Source organism: Dermochelys coriacea, chromosome 14 (genome assembly GCF_009764565.3).
Source record: "Dermochelys coriacea isolate rDerCor1 chromosome 14, rDerCor1.pri.v4, whole genome shotgun sequence".
Lineage (NCBI taxonomy): Eukaryota > Metazoa > Chordata > Testudines > Dermochelyidae > Dermochelys > Dermochelys coriacea.
Genome location: NC_050081.1, coordinates 15,728,113 through 15,745,837, shown reverse-complemented (window position 1 = coordinate 15,745,837; position 17,725 = coordinate 15,728,113). Strand labels below are relative to the sequence as shown.

General features: G+C 44.1%; 2 protein-coding genes across 12 annotated transcripts in view; one reads left to right on the top strand and one right to left on the bottom strand.

Moving 5' to 3' along the window:
* LOC119842927 (ATP-dependent DNA helicase Q5-like) overlaps window positions 1–12,565 on the top strand; it is a 47,773-nt gene extending 35,208 nt beyond the window's left edge. For 2 of the 5 annotated variants that reach the window (XR_006275755.1, XR_006275754.1), the window contains one exon: window positions 12,377–12,502. Coding sequence is in view for 2 of the 5 variants with exons in the window: in XM_043497533.1 (XP_043353468.1) it covers window positions 12,377–12,430 (54 nt within the window). In the remaining 3 variants the exon portion in view is untranslated. Of the gene's footprint in view, window positions 1–12,376 lie in introns of all 5 variants that reach the window. The other 3 variants (XR_006275756.1, XM_043497533.1, XM_043497532.1) reach the window with 3 other exon arrangements.
* SMIM5 (small integral membrane protein 5) overlaps window positions 1–17,725 on the bottom strand; it is a 27,878-nt gene extending 10,153 nt beyond the window's left edge. For 5 of the 7 annotated variants that reach the window (XM_043497535.1, XM_043497537.1, XM_043497536.1 and 2 more), the window contains exon 1: window positions 3,662–4,152. The gene's annotated coding sequence lies outside the window, so the exon portion shown is untranslated. Of the gene's footprint in view, window positions 1–3,661; window positions 4,153–6,641; window positions 6,770–11,747; window positions 11,833–17,573 lie in introns of those variants that run through there. The other 2 variants (XM_043497542.1, XM_043497540.1) reach the window with 2 other exon arrangements.

The window sequence follows — 17,725 nt, the reverse complement described above, 5'->3', positions numbered from 1 at the left end:
CATTAACACAAACGTTGTGTGCTATGATCTGTCCCTATCAAGTCACACAAGATAAGCGGGGTGAGTTTGGTCCAATACTGAAATGATAAACACCCCTGGAATGCGTAGGAGCTGTAGGAAGGTAGTGTTGGTTGCTTGGCAGGGAATCTGCCACGTCCACCCCTGCATGGTGAAAAGAGGTGCTATACTGCTGAAGGTGCTGCCCTCCCAGTGAGGCTTAAAACAAAGGTTCTGACTAGTCATCGCTTTCTCAAGACTAGATGTTCAGCTGTGGTGTCGTGGATTAATTCTAAATGTGGTAGCTCCTTTGTGCTCCACTGAATTACTGTTCTGGCTTCAAATGGTTAAGATCTTCTCCACTTCTGTTCCTAAACCTATTGTCATGTTGCTGTGCATTGTTAAATAGTAGCTGCATTTTGGCAGTAGATGAAATAATCCCTGTAATATGGTTTATATATTAGTTTAAATCTGCAACATGCTTTAAGATTAAAGGGATTATAGAAATAGGGGAAATCCACCAGTGATATTACATTGTTACTGCAGCTTTTGCTGGCATGAATGTAGTTGACCAACCGCATGATCTTCACAACAGCCCACAAGCAAGTCTTGTGTCCATAACAGGAGAGGTCAGAACCAGAGAGGCCAATACTTCATTTACTGGTAGGAGAAAATAGTTCCCAGCTCTAGAGAATTCAGCCATTGCCCACATGTGCACAAGCTGGTAAATTGTGGTTCAATTTCATGGGAGAAGAGCTTTCACCTTGTCAGCCAAGGTTGAAAAATCTGAAGCCCTTCCTCCAGATTATAAAATAGAATTGATTGGGTACCCAAACAGTCAAGATAGCCTTCAGTCTAGTTTGTCCACTTAGTGAAGCCAGGTTTCCCAGCAGCAGTAAAGATGCCCCAGTCCTTCCAAACCATCTCATATTTAACTAATGTGAGACAGGATCATGGGAAGGCATTGAACTCCCTGAAATATCAATCAAGAGTCTGAAATTGATATTGAGACCACTGAGTCGGGAACTTCTATAAAGCTCTTAAGAATCCTCTACCCATCTCTTGCACATCCCATCTGAAGAATCGTAAATGAATGAAGCACCTTGAGAGAGGTCATTATTATTACTCCTGTCTTACAGATGGGATAAACTGAGGCACCGGGATTGTGACTTGCCTACTGAAAGGACAAACTGTATTAAAAATAAATCTGCGAATAACAAGTGGGGTCTCTGATGTTCTGTAGTTACTGCTGCTTGGGTCTCAGCTCTGTAGTAGACTGAGGAGTAATTAGAACAGCTATTTTCAAGGACAGCTGACATAATGAGGTGTACCATGTTTGAGTGTGTGTCCAGGTCTATGAAAGCCCAGTAAATAGCCACTTCAGGAAACACAGGTTTTCTGCCAATCTCAGTGCCAGATGCCTCATCACAATATTGGGAACACGTTCTCTAGTTGCTTTCCATTACATCTGGGTCCTTATTTGCACAGCGCTGTCCAGAACTCGGAAATTGAATGAATCCAACTTGGGTTTTGAAATGTGCCATTTACTCCTAACCAGGATGCCACGCTGGCTGTAGGGACCTGGAAAATCCAGGAAGTTGAAGCACCTACATCTGATCTCTTGAAAGAAGCAATTTAAATGATGGGTGAAGTGTGAAGCTTATGAAATTGATGGAGGAATGATTGCACTAGTTTGTGTCAAGTAAGGGCATGGGCAGGCGCTGCCCTTCCTTGGCACACCTCAGTTTTGACTAGCAGCTCCCCTGGCTATTCCAGTCCTGGGACTGTCCTGAGCAGACTCTCAGTTGTGGTGGGTCTGTGTTGCAGACTAAAATCCATTGTTTTCTCACTTCCCCTCCTCCCCCCACTTGCTTAGATTTAAGCCTCTGCTTTCTAAGGTGAATGGCTAGTGTACTAACCCACTGTACACTTGGCCTCCAGCAAAGGCCTTTCTGTAGATCTGTCATGTCTGATACAGGCTAAGAGGCCTCTGGGCTACGTGACAGCAGTAACGTAAACCATGCCTCTGCCTTCCTACTTCCAGACCCATGTTTCATATTGCTTATTTTTCCTTCTCTGCTGCTGGATAAGCCCCCAGTCATAACCCTTTAGGATTTTCACTGCAAGAAAAATTTGACCTGTTTCTCTCTTTCTTCCCCCCCCCCCCCCCCCCGCTTTTGTCCTTGTTTTTCTTTTGCTTTTTTTTTTTTCTTCTTTCTGTTTGGAAGCCATCTGAACTGTAACGTTTAAAAACAAATGTAAACCACAGACCCTGCAAGGAACCACTAATGAGTCTCTGGAATTCAGACTAGTTAGGAGACAAGGAGGGCCCAGTAATTACTGTGCTATTACACAAGTGGTTCCGCTGTTTTCTTTGCGTGACAGGCGAGTGGTAAGATGCACCACCCTTTCCAAATAAGCAGGATCCAAAGGGAAATAGAAGAGGCTGAAAGTACTTGATCCTTCACATTCCTCTATCTGTGCAACATGTGGGGAGAACTGGCTTTCTGTCTCTCTTGCTGCTTGTTTGTAAACAGCTGAACTTTGAGCTCTCTCTGGAGAACGCACCAGTTGTTAGCTCAATGCAAAGGGTTACAAAATCTTCCAAACAGCATTGAGAAATAATTGGCTTCAGATGGGGAAATCCAAGGGGTTAATGGGGTTACATCTTTGGCAGTGACAAATGGTGAGTGAAGGAAAGGGGTGGGAGGGTGCTTTGGTAGCTAGAAGCAAAGCTGGTTCGAGGTTATTCTTGTGCGTTTGGGACTTTCTCCTCTGTTTCATTTCCCTCCCTTGTTGATCAAAATGTGCTCAGACCCTACGGTCTCATGTTAAGTAAGCCATGGGCTGAGAGACCTGGTGTTCTCTGCCAGAGCTGTGGGTTTCTGGTGCTGTTTTGGACAGCAGACCAGAATCTGCTCCTGCTACCATTGCTGATCTCCATCTGGAAGCTGTGTAAAAGCTTCCCCGTTATTTCCACTGGGCACAGATGTTTGTTTATATTAATTTGCACAGTAAGCTGGTTTCTCTGAATGGGTTTTGTTTTCTGAGCATTCTGCTTGCTTCAGGGTTCAGGGGATAAAACTCGGCACCAGCTGAGAGCTCTTCTAGGTAAAATTCTCTTGCTGGAGCTTGCTGTGGTTTGACGTACACTTGCCAAAGTTGGTAGCTCCCACTGAGCAGGGAGTCACCAAAGTTGCTGGCTAAACTAAGTACTCACACATGAAAACATATGTGCGAAGAATGCCCTGTGGCAGATCCTGCTCATAGGTAGGGCCAAGTTCTGCGCTGACGTGCATTCCCTGTAACTCTACTGAAGAAGTGAACACAGGATACAGCCCTTAAATGCTCACTGATCAGCTAAAAGTTACTCCCTTCTGTTTCAAACTGTTATTGACAATGTATGTGATAAGAGTGAGCAGTAGCTGCTTTCGTTAAACTCTTATTGTAGCACAGCTTTCCTGACTCCTCAAAGCTTTTGGCTCTCACCACCCTCCCCCCAGTATCCTTTGCAACCAAATTCAGACTAGCAAACCCCGTTCAATGGCTGAGCACAATTTGCCATGCAAACAGCTACAAAAGCTTGAGCTACTGCTGACTAGCTGAGCCCTCCTGCTATTGAGATGCTATGGTGGAATGAACCCCGGCAACAACCCAGCCTTACCACAACAGTGCTGCGGGACTGTCCTCCTCCTCCTGTTGTTATTTTTCTTTCTTCTTAAACTTCACGTCTCTCTCCCCCCATTCTGCCCCTCTCTGGCTTGGGGTTCTTTCCTCGCTTGGCCCCTCTCCACTCTGCTGCTGACAGCCAGCTGCTGTCTCTGCCTGAGCTCTTTTTTTGTTGTTGGTCGTTCTGGAGATGTGAGGTTTCGTATTACATGTGTGCTGCGGAGGGAGGCGAGAAGTGAGCACAAGCAGAGCCTGGCAACTGGTACTAACTGTCTAGAGCGGAGCCCACGGTGCCAACACTTGTTGGAAACTTCCTATGTATCTTCCTGCCAGCTAGGTCTCTTCTTTGTTCTGATTAATGACTGCTTTTGCTGGAGTAGTCTGGGTTGGGGTTATATTGATTTCCTTTCAATAGTTCGGTTGCATGTTAAAGCAATTAACTTTCTTTATGCTGTCCAGTTTCCTGCTGGTTCCCAATGGGGAATGGACTGTTCTCTTATGTTCTTTGAAGAAGCCGGGAATAAAGGGGATGAAATGACAATACCATTTCCTTTAGGAAAGAAGGATGATCTTGTGGTTAGGATGTGGTGCTCGGGGGCAGGCCTTGTGTTATTTTCTTGGCTCTGCTATGTATCTGCTGTGTGACCTTGGCTAAGTCATTTAACTTCTTGATGCCTCAATTTACCCTTCTGTATACTGGGGGCAATAATACCTACCGGCCTCAAAAGAGTATTGACGCTTACTTGCTACCAGTACATTGTTCACTCTGCTTGTGTGTGGTACCCATAAGATCCTCTCCCCTCCCCCATTTTTTTCCAGCAATTGGCAACTAGCTGAACAATTTGTCTTACTGGTTTTTATTAATTAATTCCTGAGTTGTCATGATGCTTTGCTCCATTCAAGGGGACCTCGCCGCCCAAATGGTTGGGATCCCTAGTTCAGCAGACCTGGCATCCCTCCCTAGTGTATCTTACTGGAGATGCATTATCTTTTCAAAGACAGGTAGTAGCTATGCTAAGATAAAATACCAGAGAAAGGTGCATTTATCTTCCCTCTCTAGTTTGAGATAAGGGGCTGAAACATTCTTCACTGGACAAAAGCAGTGGCATAAAGAAAAGAGAGGCAAGGCACTGAACTCTGATGAACGTCCTCGTTATCATCTTGTCTGCAGTGATCAGGTTTCACTAACATTTCGCATCATCTTACTGAAATTTCAGTGTTAGCTTTTCTTTCTGTCCCTTAACACCAAATCATGGGGCTTCTCAGTGAAATGAAAGGTGACTACATTTAGAAAAAATGGTCATAGAGTCAACCTATGGAACTCTCTGCTGCAGGGAGAGAGACAAATACTGTGGCTGGATTTTTAAAGGGCTGGATAATTTCAGAACACTTGTGACAATGCAATCTGAGACAATGGGTATAACCAAGGCTGCTGCTTCAAGGCAAAAATGAACTTCTTGTGGGGCCAAGGAAGGCTATCCCGCCATGTAGATCGTTGCACAACTAGCTAGGTACAGCAGAACCTCAATTTTTTTACAAACACCAATCTTATGAACACTAGTTATACAAACCCTGCTTCGCAGCTGGGGGAACAAATCACATAACACAAGTGATGTGATGTCTCTGAGGAACAAGTCCTCATTCCTTCACACTCTGATTCCTTCAGTGCATTGGAAATTTTTGTAGTGGCTTGAAGGAGAAGAAGAAAGTGCATCATACTGCAACTTATGCACTGTACCTGCTGCAATTGAGATGTTTAGTCTAATGAACTCTTCAATTTTGTGAACCACTCAATTACCAGTTTGTTTGTAAAGTAGGGGTGTTATTGTATTTTATTTAGATTCATAGATACTAAGGTCAGAAGGGACCATTCTGATCATCTAGTCCGACCTCCTGCACAGCGCAGGCCACAGAATCTCACCCACCCACTCCTATGAAAAACCTCACCCATGTCTGAGCTATTGAAGTCTTTAAATCATGGTTTAAAGACTTCAAGGAGCAGAGAAGCCTCCCTCAAGTCAACCATGCCCCATGCTACAGAGGAAGGCGAAAAACCTCCAGGGCCTCTCCAATCTGCCCTGGAGGAAAATTCCTTCCCGACCCCAAATATGGCAATCAGCTAAACCCTGAGCATATGGGCAAGATTCACCAGCCAGATACTACAGATTTTGCTGGAATGGATGCTGCAGCAAGATGCAGGCATGGAAAGGAGGAAAGAAAAGATGTTTGATTCAATCACAGCGTCATGTGGAGACCATAATGCAAAAAGATCAGTGGGATGATGAATAATAGAGAGGAAGGGTTGCATTGTTTCCTGTGACAGTCCCACATCATACAAGTAAGACTTGCAGGACATTGAAATGTTCAAAAATATTCTTTGGAGTCAGTTGTTTTGCCTTCATCTGAAGCATTAAGGTTTTGGCTGTTAATAGGACACCAATGGCTTCAGAGCTCCTCCGTTCTTTGCCACAGCATTCCAGGGCAAAATCTTGTTTGTTGGTATTAGGGGGTTAAATGTACATGCAAACATCTTCCCCTCCCTCCTAACCCTGTCACTAAAGCTCTGTGAGAGGAGGGAGGGAGGGAGGCATGACCAGCCACTATTATATGCTTCACTCTTAACACCAAGAGGAGTGGTGTGTGTTGGACTAATAAGAGAATAATGCCTTCACTTCTTTCTCTCTTTGAGAAACAAAGAACTGACTCACAGAAGGCCTTTGACATTTCTGTAATGGTGCTGCAGTGGCAGGACCCGCAGCACCCTGCCGTCCTTTTGGAAGGGTAGGGGGAAAGACTCAAATGTGTCGTCTCCCTTTTTTCCCTGCTTGTGAAAGAACTCTTTCTCTGAATTCAGGACCAGAATGAGTCAGTGCTGCTTTGCAGGGGGATAGAAAGCCATCTTTGTAGTAGCCCCTATTCAGCTTTCAATGACCTGGGCTCATAGTACAATTAATTCACTGTCCCAGTCCCCTTACCTGGGTATTACTGTGTTACTTCTGACTTCAGCATGCACGCTCGCACTGAGCTTGTTTGGAGCCTGCTGCTTTATTTTCTTCATCAGCTCTTGGCTGTGTTTTTTGCTTGGAAAATCAAAACCCCTGGGCTGCAAGGGAGTTAATGAATAGGCAGTCATTATGAACTCTTAACAGAGTCTGTTTGAAATGCCTGGAGCCAACAGATACTCTGCTGGATTCCTTGCCATCTTCTGGCCAGGAATCCAGACTTAACCCCCGCCGCCCGCCCCATTTCCATGCACCTGTTTGTAGATGTCACCATTCAGACCTGCCTTAAAAAGGTAGTTTCTAATGAAGGAAATACTACTTTTCCCTCTATGACCATTTTGCTGCTGAAGCTGCCAAGCCAGCTGGAGTGCTTTTGGTAGAGAAGACAAAATGGCCCCGCCCAACCCTCTAATAATAGAATAGTTGTCTTTTAAATTTGTGTTATTTTAGTTGCAGAGCCTATTAGAGGCCAAGCTCAAGTCTGCTGTGCAACACAGATGCCCTGTGAAGTAAGTTCACTGGAGTTGCATCTTTGTAACTGACAGAAGAACTTGGCCCAATGTTGTCACCTGTTTGAGGGGGTTGTAACCTTAAGATGAGACTTGGTATCAAGGGCTAGATATTCAAAAGCAAGCTATGCATCTGAAATGCATATGTATGAAATATGTGCTGTGTAAATACATTCATAATAATTATATCGTATGTGTCCAAAATGTGCTAGACACAATAAATCAGATGCTATATACAAATTAATAATAAGCAGTTAGCCATTAATCCATTTCCATGGTCCAGCTCTAGTAGAGAGAAGTGGTGTATGTGTGAGAAGTGAGAAAAGAACTAAAGTACTTCAATTGTATGCTCACTGGGGTAGGGAGAGTCCTTTTTTGTTCTGTTTGTACAGCACCTAGCACAGGAGGGTTGTGGTTTGTGACTCAAGCTCATAAGCAGGATGGTAATACAAAAAAACACACAAGAATAATAGGCGGGATTTTGAGTAAAATCCCTGCAGCTGTTGTTGATGTATGGGAAAGTGAGGCATTTGAGAAAATGTTCCCTGTAGTAAAAATATCCCAAATGCACCTTTTTAGACTAGGCAAAAGCAGGTCTATGAGAAAAGTAGCAAAAATGTAGTCCTCAGTGAGGACTTCATATCTGCTTGATTTAATAAAATTATGGCTATTTGAAAATTGTGTCTTGAGAAAATGTCGGTCTGCACTTCACTGCTACCCGTGTGTGCCCAGCTAGCTAAGGGCAGGTCTGGGAGCAAGCTTTCTAGTGCAAGAGACAGACACGCTAGTTCTTCTCAAACTAGTGCACTAAAAATAGCCGTGTAGCCAGGGGTAGCATGGGCAGCGACATAGGCTAGCTACTTGAGTACATACTTTAGGGGATCCAGGTGGGTTTGTACTTGGGTGTCTAGCCTGAGTCACTGCCCATGCTACCCCCAGCTACCCGACTAATTTTAGTATGCTAGCTCAAGCAGAGCTAGCATGTGTCTATGCTTGGGCTGGGAAGCAGCCTCTCAGCTGTAGTGTAGATGTTTCCTAAGTAAGCACTGTTTGCTTTTAAGGAACTTCAAACCCTGCTGTTAACACTTGAAAGCCCTGCAAATAGATCTTGAATAGGTTTGGAGTAAAGAGCTTATGGGGGAGGGCATGAGAGCTCTGGAAGTCAGATTTCCTCCAGCCCCCTTTGACCAACAAATAAATTAAATGCAGGATCACAAAAATTAAGGTTCCAACATCTATGTTGTACCCATGTTCTCATGTTCCATTCCTGTTTTTCTTATTAAAAATGTGTAACTTAATATGTTACTCCTTTGTGATTAAAATTAGGGCTGTCCAACGATTAAATAAATTGCGCGATTAATCACACTATTAAACAATAGTAGAATACCATTTATTTAAATATTTTGGATGTTTTCAACATTTTCAAATATTGATTTCAGTTATAACACAGAATACAAAGTGTACAGTGCTCACTATATATTTATTTTTGATTACAAATACTTGTACTGTAAAAACAAAAGAAATAGTATTTTTCAATTAACAAGTACTGTAGTGCAATCTCTTTATCATGAAAGTTGAACTTACAAACGTAGAATTATGTACAAAAAAAGCTGCATTCAAAAATAAAACAATGTAAAACTTTAGAGCCTACAAGTCCACTCAGTCCTATTTCTTGTTCAGCCAATCACTCAGACAAACAAGTTTGTTTACATTTGCAGGAGATGATGCTGACTGCTTCTTGTTCACAATGTCACCTGAAAGCGAGAACAGGCGTTCTCATGGCACTGTTGTAGCTGGTGTTACAAGATATTTACATGCCAGAGGCACTAAAGATTCATATGTCCCTTCATGCTTCAACCACCATTCCAGAGGACGTGCGTCCATGCTGATGACAGGTTTGCCTGATAACAATCCAAAGCAGTGCTGAGGCATGTTCATTTTCATCATCTGAGTCAGATGATACCAGCAGAAGGTTGATTTTCTTTTTTGGTGGTTCGGATTCTGTAGTTTCCGCATCAGAGTGTTGCTCTTTTAAGACTTCTGAAAACATGCTCCACACCCTTCCTGCTCGGATTTTGGAAGACACTTCAGATTCTTAAACCTTGGGTCAAATGCTGTAGCTATCTTTAGAAATCTCACATTGGTACCTTCTTTGTGTTTTGTCAAATCTGCAGCGAAAGTGTTCTTAATATGAACAACATGTGCTGAATCATCATCTAAGACTACTATAACATGAAATATATGGCAGAATGCGGGTAAAATAGAGCCAGAGATGTACAATTCTCCCCCAAGGAGTTCAGTCACATATTTAATTAACACATTCTTTTTTTAATGAGTGTCATCAGCATGGAAGCATGTCCTGTGGAATGGTGGCCGAAGCATGAAGGGGCCTACGAATGTTTAGCATATGTGGCACGTAAATACCTTGCAATGCCAGCTACAAAAGTCTCATGCGAACCCCTACTCTCACTTTCTGGTGACATTGTAAATATGAAGTGGGCAGCATTATTTCCCGTAAATGTAAACAAACTTGTTTCTTAGCGATTGGACTGAGTCAACTTGTAGGCTCTAAAGTTTTGATTGTTTTGGTTTTGAGTGCAGATATGTAACAAAAATAATATACATTTGTAAGTTTCACTTTCACGGTAAAGAGATTACACTACAGTACTTGTAAGCGGTGAATTGAAAAATACTGTTTCTTTTGTTTATCATTTTTACAGTACAAATATTTATAATAAAAATAATCATAAAGTGGGCAGTGTACACTTTGTATTCTGTGTTGTAATTGAAATCAATATATTTGAAAATGTAGAAAAACATCCAAAAATATTTAATAATTTAAATTGATATTCTATTGTTTAACAATGCAATTGTTATTGTAATCGCAAACTGCGATTAATCATGATTCATTTTTTTAATCATGATTCATTTTGTTGAGTTAATCGCGTGAGTTAACTGCGATTAATCTACAGCCCTAATCTCAAATACTGTGGGTGTATATTCATCACTCCTACTATGGCTTGTCTACTTTAAACTGTATCATGATATATATTAATGTGATCCTGTGTGCTATCTGGGAGCAATTTGAGGGCAAACCCAAAGCATGGGCTTACAAGGGATATAGAGTTTCCCTTAAGAACATACTTTGCATTCTCATACACACGTGTAGAGCTTGCTTGCTTTGTAGTAGATGATTTTTTTTTTTTTGAGTGGGTATTTTTAAATCAAGTCTGTTCTGTGTAAGAGTTACATCACTATTTATTCAGGGCTCCAAGTAGTAGACATTACAGATATGTTAAAGACAAGACACTTGCTAAGAGCTTACAGTCTAAAAGACAAGGGGATACAATATGCTTGGAAAATGAAACTAGTTGATGATGTTGGATATAGATCTTATTTCACTTGTTAATTTTTTCTTTAAATAATCCCCTTGTCCCCCACCTTTCCCATCAGCCCCGGCCCACTTGTTCAGTTATTGCAATGCTAGGTTTCAAAAACGTCCTCATTCCCCGTCATCTACCTGAAAAGAGGACTGCCTGGTTCTGTCCTCTCTAGCCAAATCAGATGATGCTTTCACCAGTTCAACATGGGGTGCTTTTGGAAGTGGGGGTTTCTCTTGCCCCTGGAGTGTGTGTGTGTGTGTGTGTGTGTGTATATATATATAATATATATATAAAATAGACACACCTTGAGGAGCTAAACTATCTGCCCTGGAACATCTGGCCACCTCTGTTCCCTCTAAGCTGTGTGCGTGTGATCCTAAACTACGCGCACACGGCGAAACACCACGTGCACAGAAGCACAACAATTTGCACAGAAGCAATTTTTTGCACACATGGTCTGTCAAAAATTAGAGGGAACATTGCTGGCCACCCTCACGTGCCTGGTTGCTAGTTCAGTATAACTGGTTGGGCAATATTGCCTAGCAGATGGCCTGGTTTTTATTGCTCGCTAACATGCCTGTGGAATCTCATGGAGATTTGGCCATCTCTTTTGTCCCCTGGGAGGGGTATGTCTGCTCTCTACCTGGGACTGTGCATCCCAGCCCATGTAGACAAACTTGCGCTTGCTCGGCTCAAGCTAGTATGCTCAAAATAGTGGTGTGGTCGTTGTGGCAACTCAGGCTTGACCCCCCCAGGGTCTGAGCTCAGGTGGCTAGCCCTAGTCTTTGCCAGAGCTGCAACATCCAGACTGCTACTAGCTCAAGCTCCGCTAATGCAAGTGCCTACCTGTGCTGAGAGGCTCCAGCTGGGTAAAAGAACTAGCCTGTCATCCTTTGAATTACCACTGTGATCTCTGTAACGTAAAATAAATGAGAAGCTCACCAATGTGTGATCTGTGGACCTATCCCAAACAGTGAGGGTCTGTGCAGCAAAACTGATCTAAATACGTGTTTATCTCAGAACCCCAAACTGATCAAATGGCTCTAAAATGGAACATGTTTATCTGAGAGACCAAAACTAGTACAAGTGTAGGGGACCTCTCTGTGAGACTGACTCAAGGCTGCATCTTGTGGCTCTGCTCCGTCAAAAGTCCATAGTAAAACTTGTGGGTTTTCAGTCAGACTTACCTTAAACTTGGTAGTAAGGTGTTGACGAATCCACGGCCACGGCATCTCTGTCTCTTCCATTATTTCAGCAGCCTTTGCGATCTCCCTGATCCAAATTCAGAACAAAGTAGTCTTTGGAGTATGAATAAACTAATAGGCCTATTTTCCCCTTCCACTGAGCGCTCCATACACATAGTATAAGTGGAGCTGAATTTCTGCTTGTGCATCATATTGGTGTGTGTGGTAATAGTGTGTGTAACCTGAGGGTTTGGGGTGGCTGTCTGTTCGCAGTGGCACTGCTTTTAAAGAGTGAGTATTCAAAAGCGCCTGGTGTTGGCCTGACTGTGCTCTTATGGAGATCAGTGTAAAACTCCCCTTGACTTCAGTGGGGGAGTTAGGCCAACGCTGAGAGCTTCTGAAAATCCTTCCTGAAAAGTCCAAAACATGAGTTTGGGACTGCCCCATGTTGCCCTTGCTATGGTGATTCTCTTCTTCCCTCCCCACCCCATGTTGCAGATTTGATCTGCAGTATTACGTATCTTCCCAGACTGCTTTCACCCCTTCCGTGCCCCCCCATACTTTACCTCCCCCTTGCAGTAATTGTTCTCTCATCAGCATGTCATTGTTCCCTTCTTTTTCTCATCTCCTAGATGTCGCCATGCTGCCATAGCAAAGTACTTTGGAGATGTCACTCCCCCTTGTAACAAGTGCTGTGATTACTGCAAGAACCCAGGAGCAGTGAAAAAGCAGCTGGATTCCCTGGAGCTTAGCAGCAACAGCTGGAGCAGAACCTGCATTGGACCCACAGGTTCCTCTCGGGACACCTATGACCCAGAGCTATATGAAGGAGGGAGGAGAGGCTCTGGAGGCTTTAGCAGGTTCGGATTTGATTGCTGAGCCTCGCAGAGACTGTGGCGTGTTCTGTTGGGGAGGGTGGAGCTCCTCCTCTTTGGACCGCCCTGCTGCCAGCCCAGCTGCTCCTAATTTCAGCAGATATTTCTGTGTAGTATTTTCCTGTCACTTATGGCCTCAGGGCCAGGAACTTTTTTCCATACGCTGTGGCTGGCTCAAGCAGATTCATATCCCTGGGAGCCAGAAGCTGTCCTCAGATCATCTAGAACAGGGGTAGGCAACCTATGGCACACGTGCCAAAGGCAGCACGCAAGCTGATTTTCAGTGGCACTCTCACTGCCCGGGTCCTGGCCACTGATCCAGGGGCTCTGCATTTTAATTTAATTTTAAATAAAGCTTCTTAAACATTTTAAAAGCCTTATTTACTTTACATACAACAGTTTAGTTATATATTATAGACTTATAGAAAGAGACCTTCTAAAAACATTAAAATATATTACTGGCATGCAAACCTTAAATTAGAGTGAATAAATGAAGACTCGGCACACCGCTTCTGAAAGGTTGCCGACGCCTGATCTAGAACAACTGATTGTCCCACAGAATATAGCTGGTTCAAGGAACTGACCTAAATTTTGCATCTGGGCTGGGAGAAAGAGGAACTAGACTTTAGAGAGACTGTAATCAAGTGGCTAGCTCCAGACTTCTCCTGGATTCTAGTCCTAGCACTGACTCGCTAACCTAGGGCAAGTTGCTTAACCTCTGCATCTCCGTTTCCCCTTATCTATAAAACGGAGATGGGTATTGGGAAGTGTGATTAAATCTATATAGTGCTGAGCACACTTGGATGATGGTGCTATACACATGTGGGATGGTGGTGGTTGTGGTATTAATAATAAATTATTATTATTATTTATTATTATTTATTTATTTATTTATTTATTTTTCCCCAATCTGTAACTCCTATTTTGCAAGGGGATTTTGTGTTTGAAAGCAAAAGGCTGTTAGCATTGCTGGGCTACAGCAATCATGTGGTCAGACACGGTGCAAGCTTCTCTGCACACTTCTACCTATGCAGCTCTGTCATGATCTGCAGCACTGACTGCCGTTCTAGCCCTCTGCTTCCACAAATTGGCACAGATTAGTAGCTTCATTCATTAGATGACTCTGGCAGTAGGCTGAGGCCAAATTACTAGTGACCCTGAGCTGTACAGTAACTCCTCGTTTAACGTTGTAGTTAAGTTCCTGAAAAATGCTACTTTAAGCAAAACGATGTTACGCTAATCCAATTTCCCCATAAGAATTAATGTAAATTGGGGGGGAAGGGTGTTAAGTTCCAGGGAAATTTTTTTGCCAGACAAAAGACTATATTTTTATTTATTTATACACACACACACACACACACATGCAGTATAAGTTTTAAACAAATACACAGCAATGATGATTGTGAAGCTTGGTTGAGGTGGTGAAGTCACAGGGTGGGATATTTCCTACAGAATGCCTTACTGCTATATAATGAACTAGCACTCGGCTGAGCCTTCAAGCGGTTAACACATTGCAGTTAATGTAGCCTCACACCCTACAAGGCAGCACGAATGGAGGGAGGGGAAACAGCATGGCAGAGAGAGACAGAGACGCACCCTGTGTGAGAGAGAGAGATGCGCATTGCCCCTTTAAGTACGCTGACCTCAGGGCTAAGTACATTGCCTTTCAAGTAGATCAGCAAGTTGAGACAGCAGCTGCTGATAGCAAGCTCCCTCCATCCTGAGCCCTGTCGTGTCCCCCTGTGCTCTGTGGAGATGAGGTACAGGAGTGAGGAGAGGGGGACACCCTGACATTAGCACACCTCTGCCCCCTTGTACCCCCATCCCCCTACAGAGCAAGCAGGAGGCTCCTGGGAGCAGCTCCACGGCAGAGGGCGGGAGCAGCTCCACGGCAGAGGGCGGGAGCAGCACACTGCAGTGGGGGAGGGACAGCTGAACTACCCGGCAAATGGTAGCCTGCTGGGCGGCTGCCACACAGGGAACGTAGGGGAGCAGGGAGCTGGTAGGGGGGCTGCCGGTCCACCCTGGTTCCAAGCCCCCACCAGCTGGCTCCAATGGGCTGCTCTTTCTGCAAGCAATGGACAAAGCAGGCAGCTGCCAAACAACATTATAAGGGAGCAACTTTAAACGAGCATGTTCTCTAATTGATCAGCAACGTAACAACGAAACAACGTTAAGTGAGGAGTTACTGTATTTGAACATAGGACTTCAAAGACAAAGGCTATTGCTTTAACACAAAGAAAAGGCGGACTTGTGGCACCTTAGAGACTAACAAATTTATTTGAGCATAAGCTTTTATGAGCTACAGCTCACTTCAACAACTAAATTTGCTAGTCTCTAAGGTGCCACAAGTCCTCGTTTTCTTTTTGTGAATACAGACTAACACGGCTGCTACTCTGAAACCTGCTTTAACACAGGGTACTGCTTGCTACCTACTTGATTAATTTTGTGCTGCTTGGCTGTACCTTCTGTTCAAAGCTGTAGTGGTCACTGAGGACCCAGCTGTGCCAACCTTACTCGCTGTTGTTGATTTTAGTGGACTCTTAGTTGAGGAAGTACTGCTCAACTTGATTAAGGGTGGCAGAACTGAGCTCTCAGGTGTGTTCATAAAAGTCAATTAGAAAACACCTTCCTGATATGATTCACGTTTTCTAAGGCCTTTAGACCAACTACTGCTCCCTCTGCAAGAATTTATATCCCTCTCCTAACTCTCCTGCCTTCTCGTCCAGGTATGACGAAGAAAACCGTGGGAGTGGGGATGAAGCCAGTGAGGAAAATCGGAAACGGGAATGGTACAACTTCTACAAAAAGCAGATGAATCTGCGTAAAGTGAGTTGACATCCCTTCTCTAAGAGATCCGAGGGCTTCTGGCCTCTGTGCAGTGTACCTGCCTCTACTGCAGACGTAGCAGCTTCCTGTGACTAGCAGCAGGACGATCAATGGTGTAACGATCACCCAGAAAGGCTTTATCGAATGGACATGTTGGCAAATGAAGAACCAGAAGTCTGTAAATCTGAGAGCTAGCATAGGCCTCTCTAGTTTTACTAAATTCAGATATACAGGCCTTGTCTCCAGACTCTGGACCAGATCCTCTCATGCCAGTTTTTCTGTGGAATGGGGTGCTCAGAGGAGGAAGACTCTCCACAGTTTCCTGAACTAATTTGTCCTGAAACCATTCTGCCTGTGGGGGTGTTTTCCACCTCAGTCCCTCTGATCTTCCTTGGAGCTGCACCAAAAGTCAGAGCCATCTGCTCAGATTCAGGAGCCACCTGACTATTCCTCCTGCTTCCTGGAAATATGTTTCCATTAACATTCCACAGTGCAAAGCGACCTCTGCAGAAAACTTAGCGCAATCTGAGTCCTCTAAGGATTCCTCCTGAGGCTGGGGGTGCAGAGAGCTGGATGATGGATGCATCTCCAGCTGGCCCTCTGACCGATCTGCAGATGGAGATCTCTCCATTGGTAAGGGGCAGAGTAGAGGGAGGATGTGCTATGAAGATTGTTGATGGCTCCCGTCCCTCTACAACTTATTGCATGGAAAAAGGTGAAGGATCTTGGGGAGTGATGGGATTCTTGTAAATGGAGACTGGCATAAAGGGAACTAGCTTGTTACATTTCATAGATCTAACCATTTTTGGAAAATAATTGTGCTGGGCCCTCTTCAAACTTCTCTCAAGGCCTACAATTTTAAAACCCCAAAAGCTCAGGGTCTCTGATCAGTCCTCAGGGTTCAGATATTGAGTGAATAGTAGCTTTGCATCCAGCTAGGTGGTAAGTGTCTGATAAACTTGAAGCCTGCATTTCTGCTCCAGGAAGAAGTGGAAAGTACAGCAGCCTGTGTCTGTGCCCTGCAGGATAAACCCCAGCACAGACAGATAAAGAAAGGCTGCCAAGATAAAAACCAACAGTGCAGAGAAATGGCACCATCTGTCCCTCATTCTTCCCCCTTCCCTGCCGCAACTCCTGTGCTCCATGTCCTGCCCCCACCCATCTCCCCACAGGGGATTTAATGATTGTTACTGGAGCAGGGGGATGAACTCAGAAACTCACCAGTAGACTAACCTATATTTAACCCTCTGAGCCTCTAGCATCATAATGATAATATGTCATCCTCCTATGGAGCTTTTCAGCCCCAGATCTTAATGCTTTAACACGAACAAATATAGCCTCACCCCACAACTGTGTGGACAGGTAAGCATTACTCTGGCCCATCTGCAGCATGGTATAATAAGGCACAGAGAGGTTAAGTGACTAGCCCAGAGTCTCTCAATGAGCAGTGCCAATGCTGGAAATAGAATCTAGCAGTCCTATCTAATAGGGCTTGTCTACGCAAACAGTTAGTTCCCAACAAGCTGTGGTGTGAATCTGTCCCTCACTAGCCTGCCATGGACTAACTAACTGTGTGGACCCTGCTAACATGCATTAATAGTTTATTGATGCACTTTGATCTAGCCCTCTTTGAAATGGGATGAGCTCAGAGCACAATAATGAACTGCTAATGCATTTCAGCAGGATCCCTGGGAACATTTTTGTCTGCGGCAGGCTAGTGCGGAGTAGATGCACATCCCAGCTTGCTGCAAACAAATTGTTCATGTAGACGCCCCATGTAGTCTTCTGCTCTGACCATTAAACTGCATTTCCTACTAGCATCACTGTTGCAGGACTGTGCCCGTATTGTCCTCAGCTCCTTAATAGTAGCTGTTGCTGCATCCACCCTTGCTCCCTGCTGCTGCTTGATCTGGTTTCTATAAATTCTATAAATTCCAATTGCTGCCTGTAATACATGGGTTTGATCCCCCTTCCCTTTTCCCATTTATGTGAAGAAAATCTCCTTGATGTTATTTACGAGCTGGCCCCTGCCCAACTCTAGTCAAGGGGATCCTGTCTGCTTTAACGTATCTAATATTTGACTCGCCTCAATCAGCCCCTCTGGTCTTTGCATTGCAACCCTTACCTGCTTCGTAGTCTCTTCTGTCCTTTTTGCTGCCTTTCCCACACCTTTATAATTTTGGCATCATCCTTCCTGGAACAGGCGATTGGAGCTGCATATAGGGTCTCTCGTGTTCTCTGTAGTCCTTCATATATGTTGCTCCTGATGGAAATGTT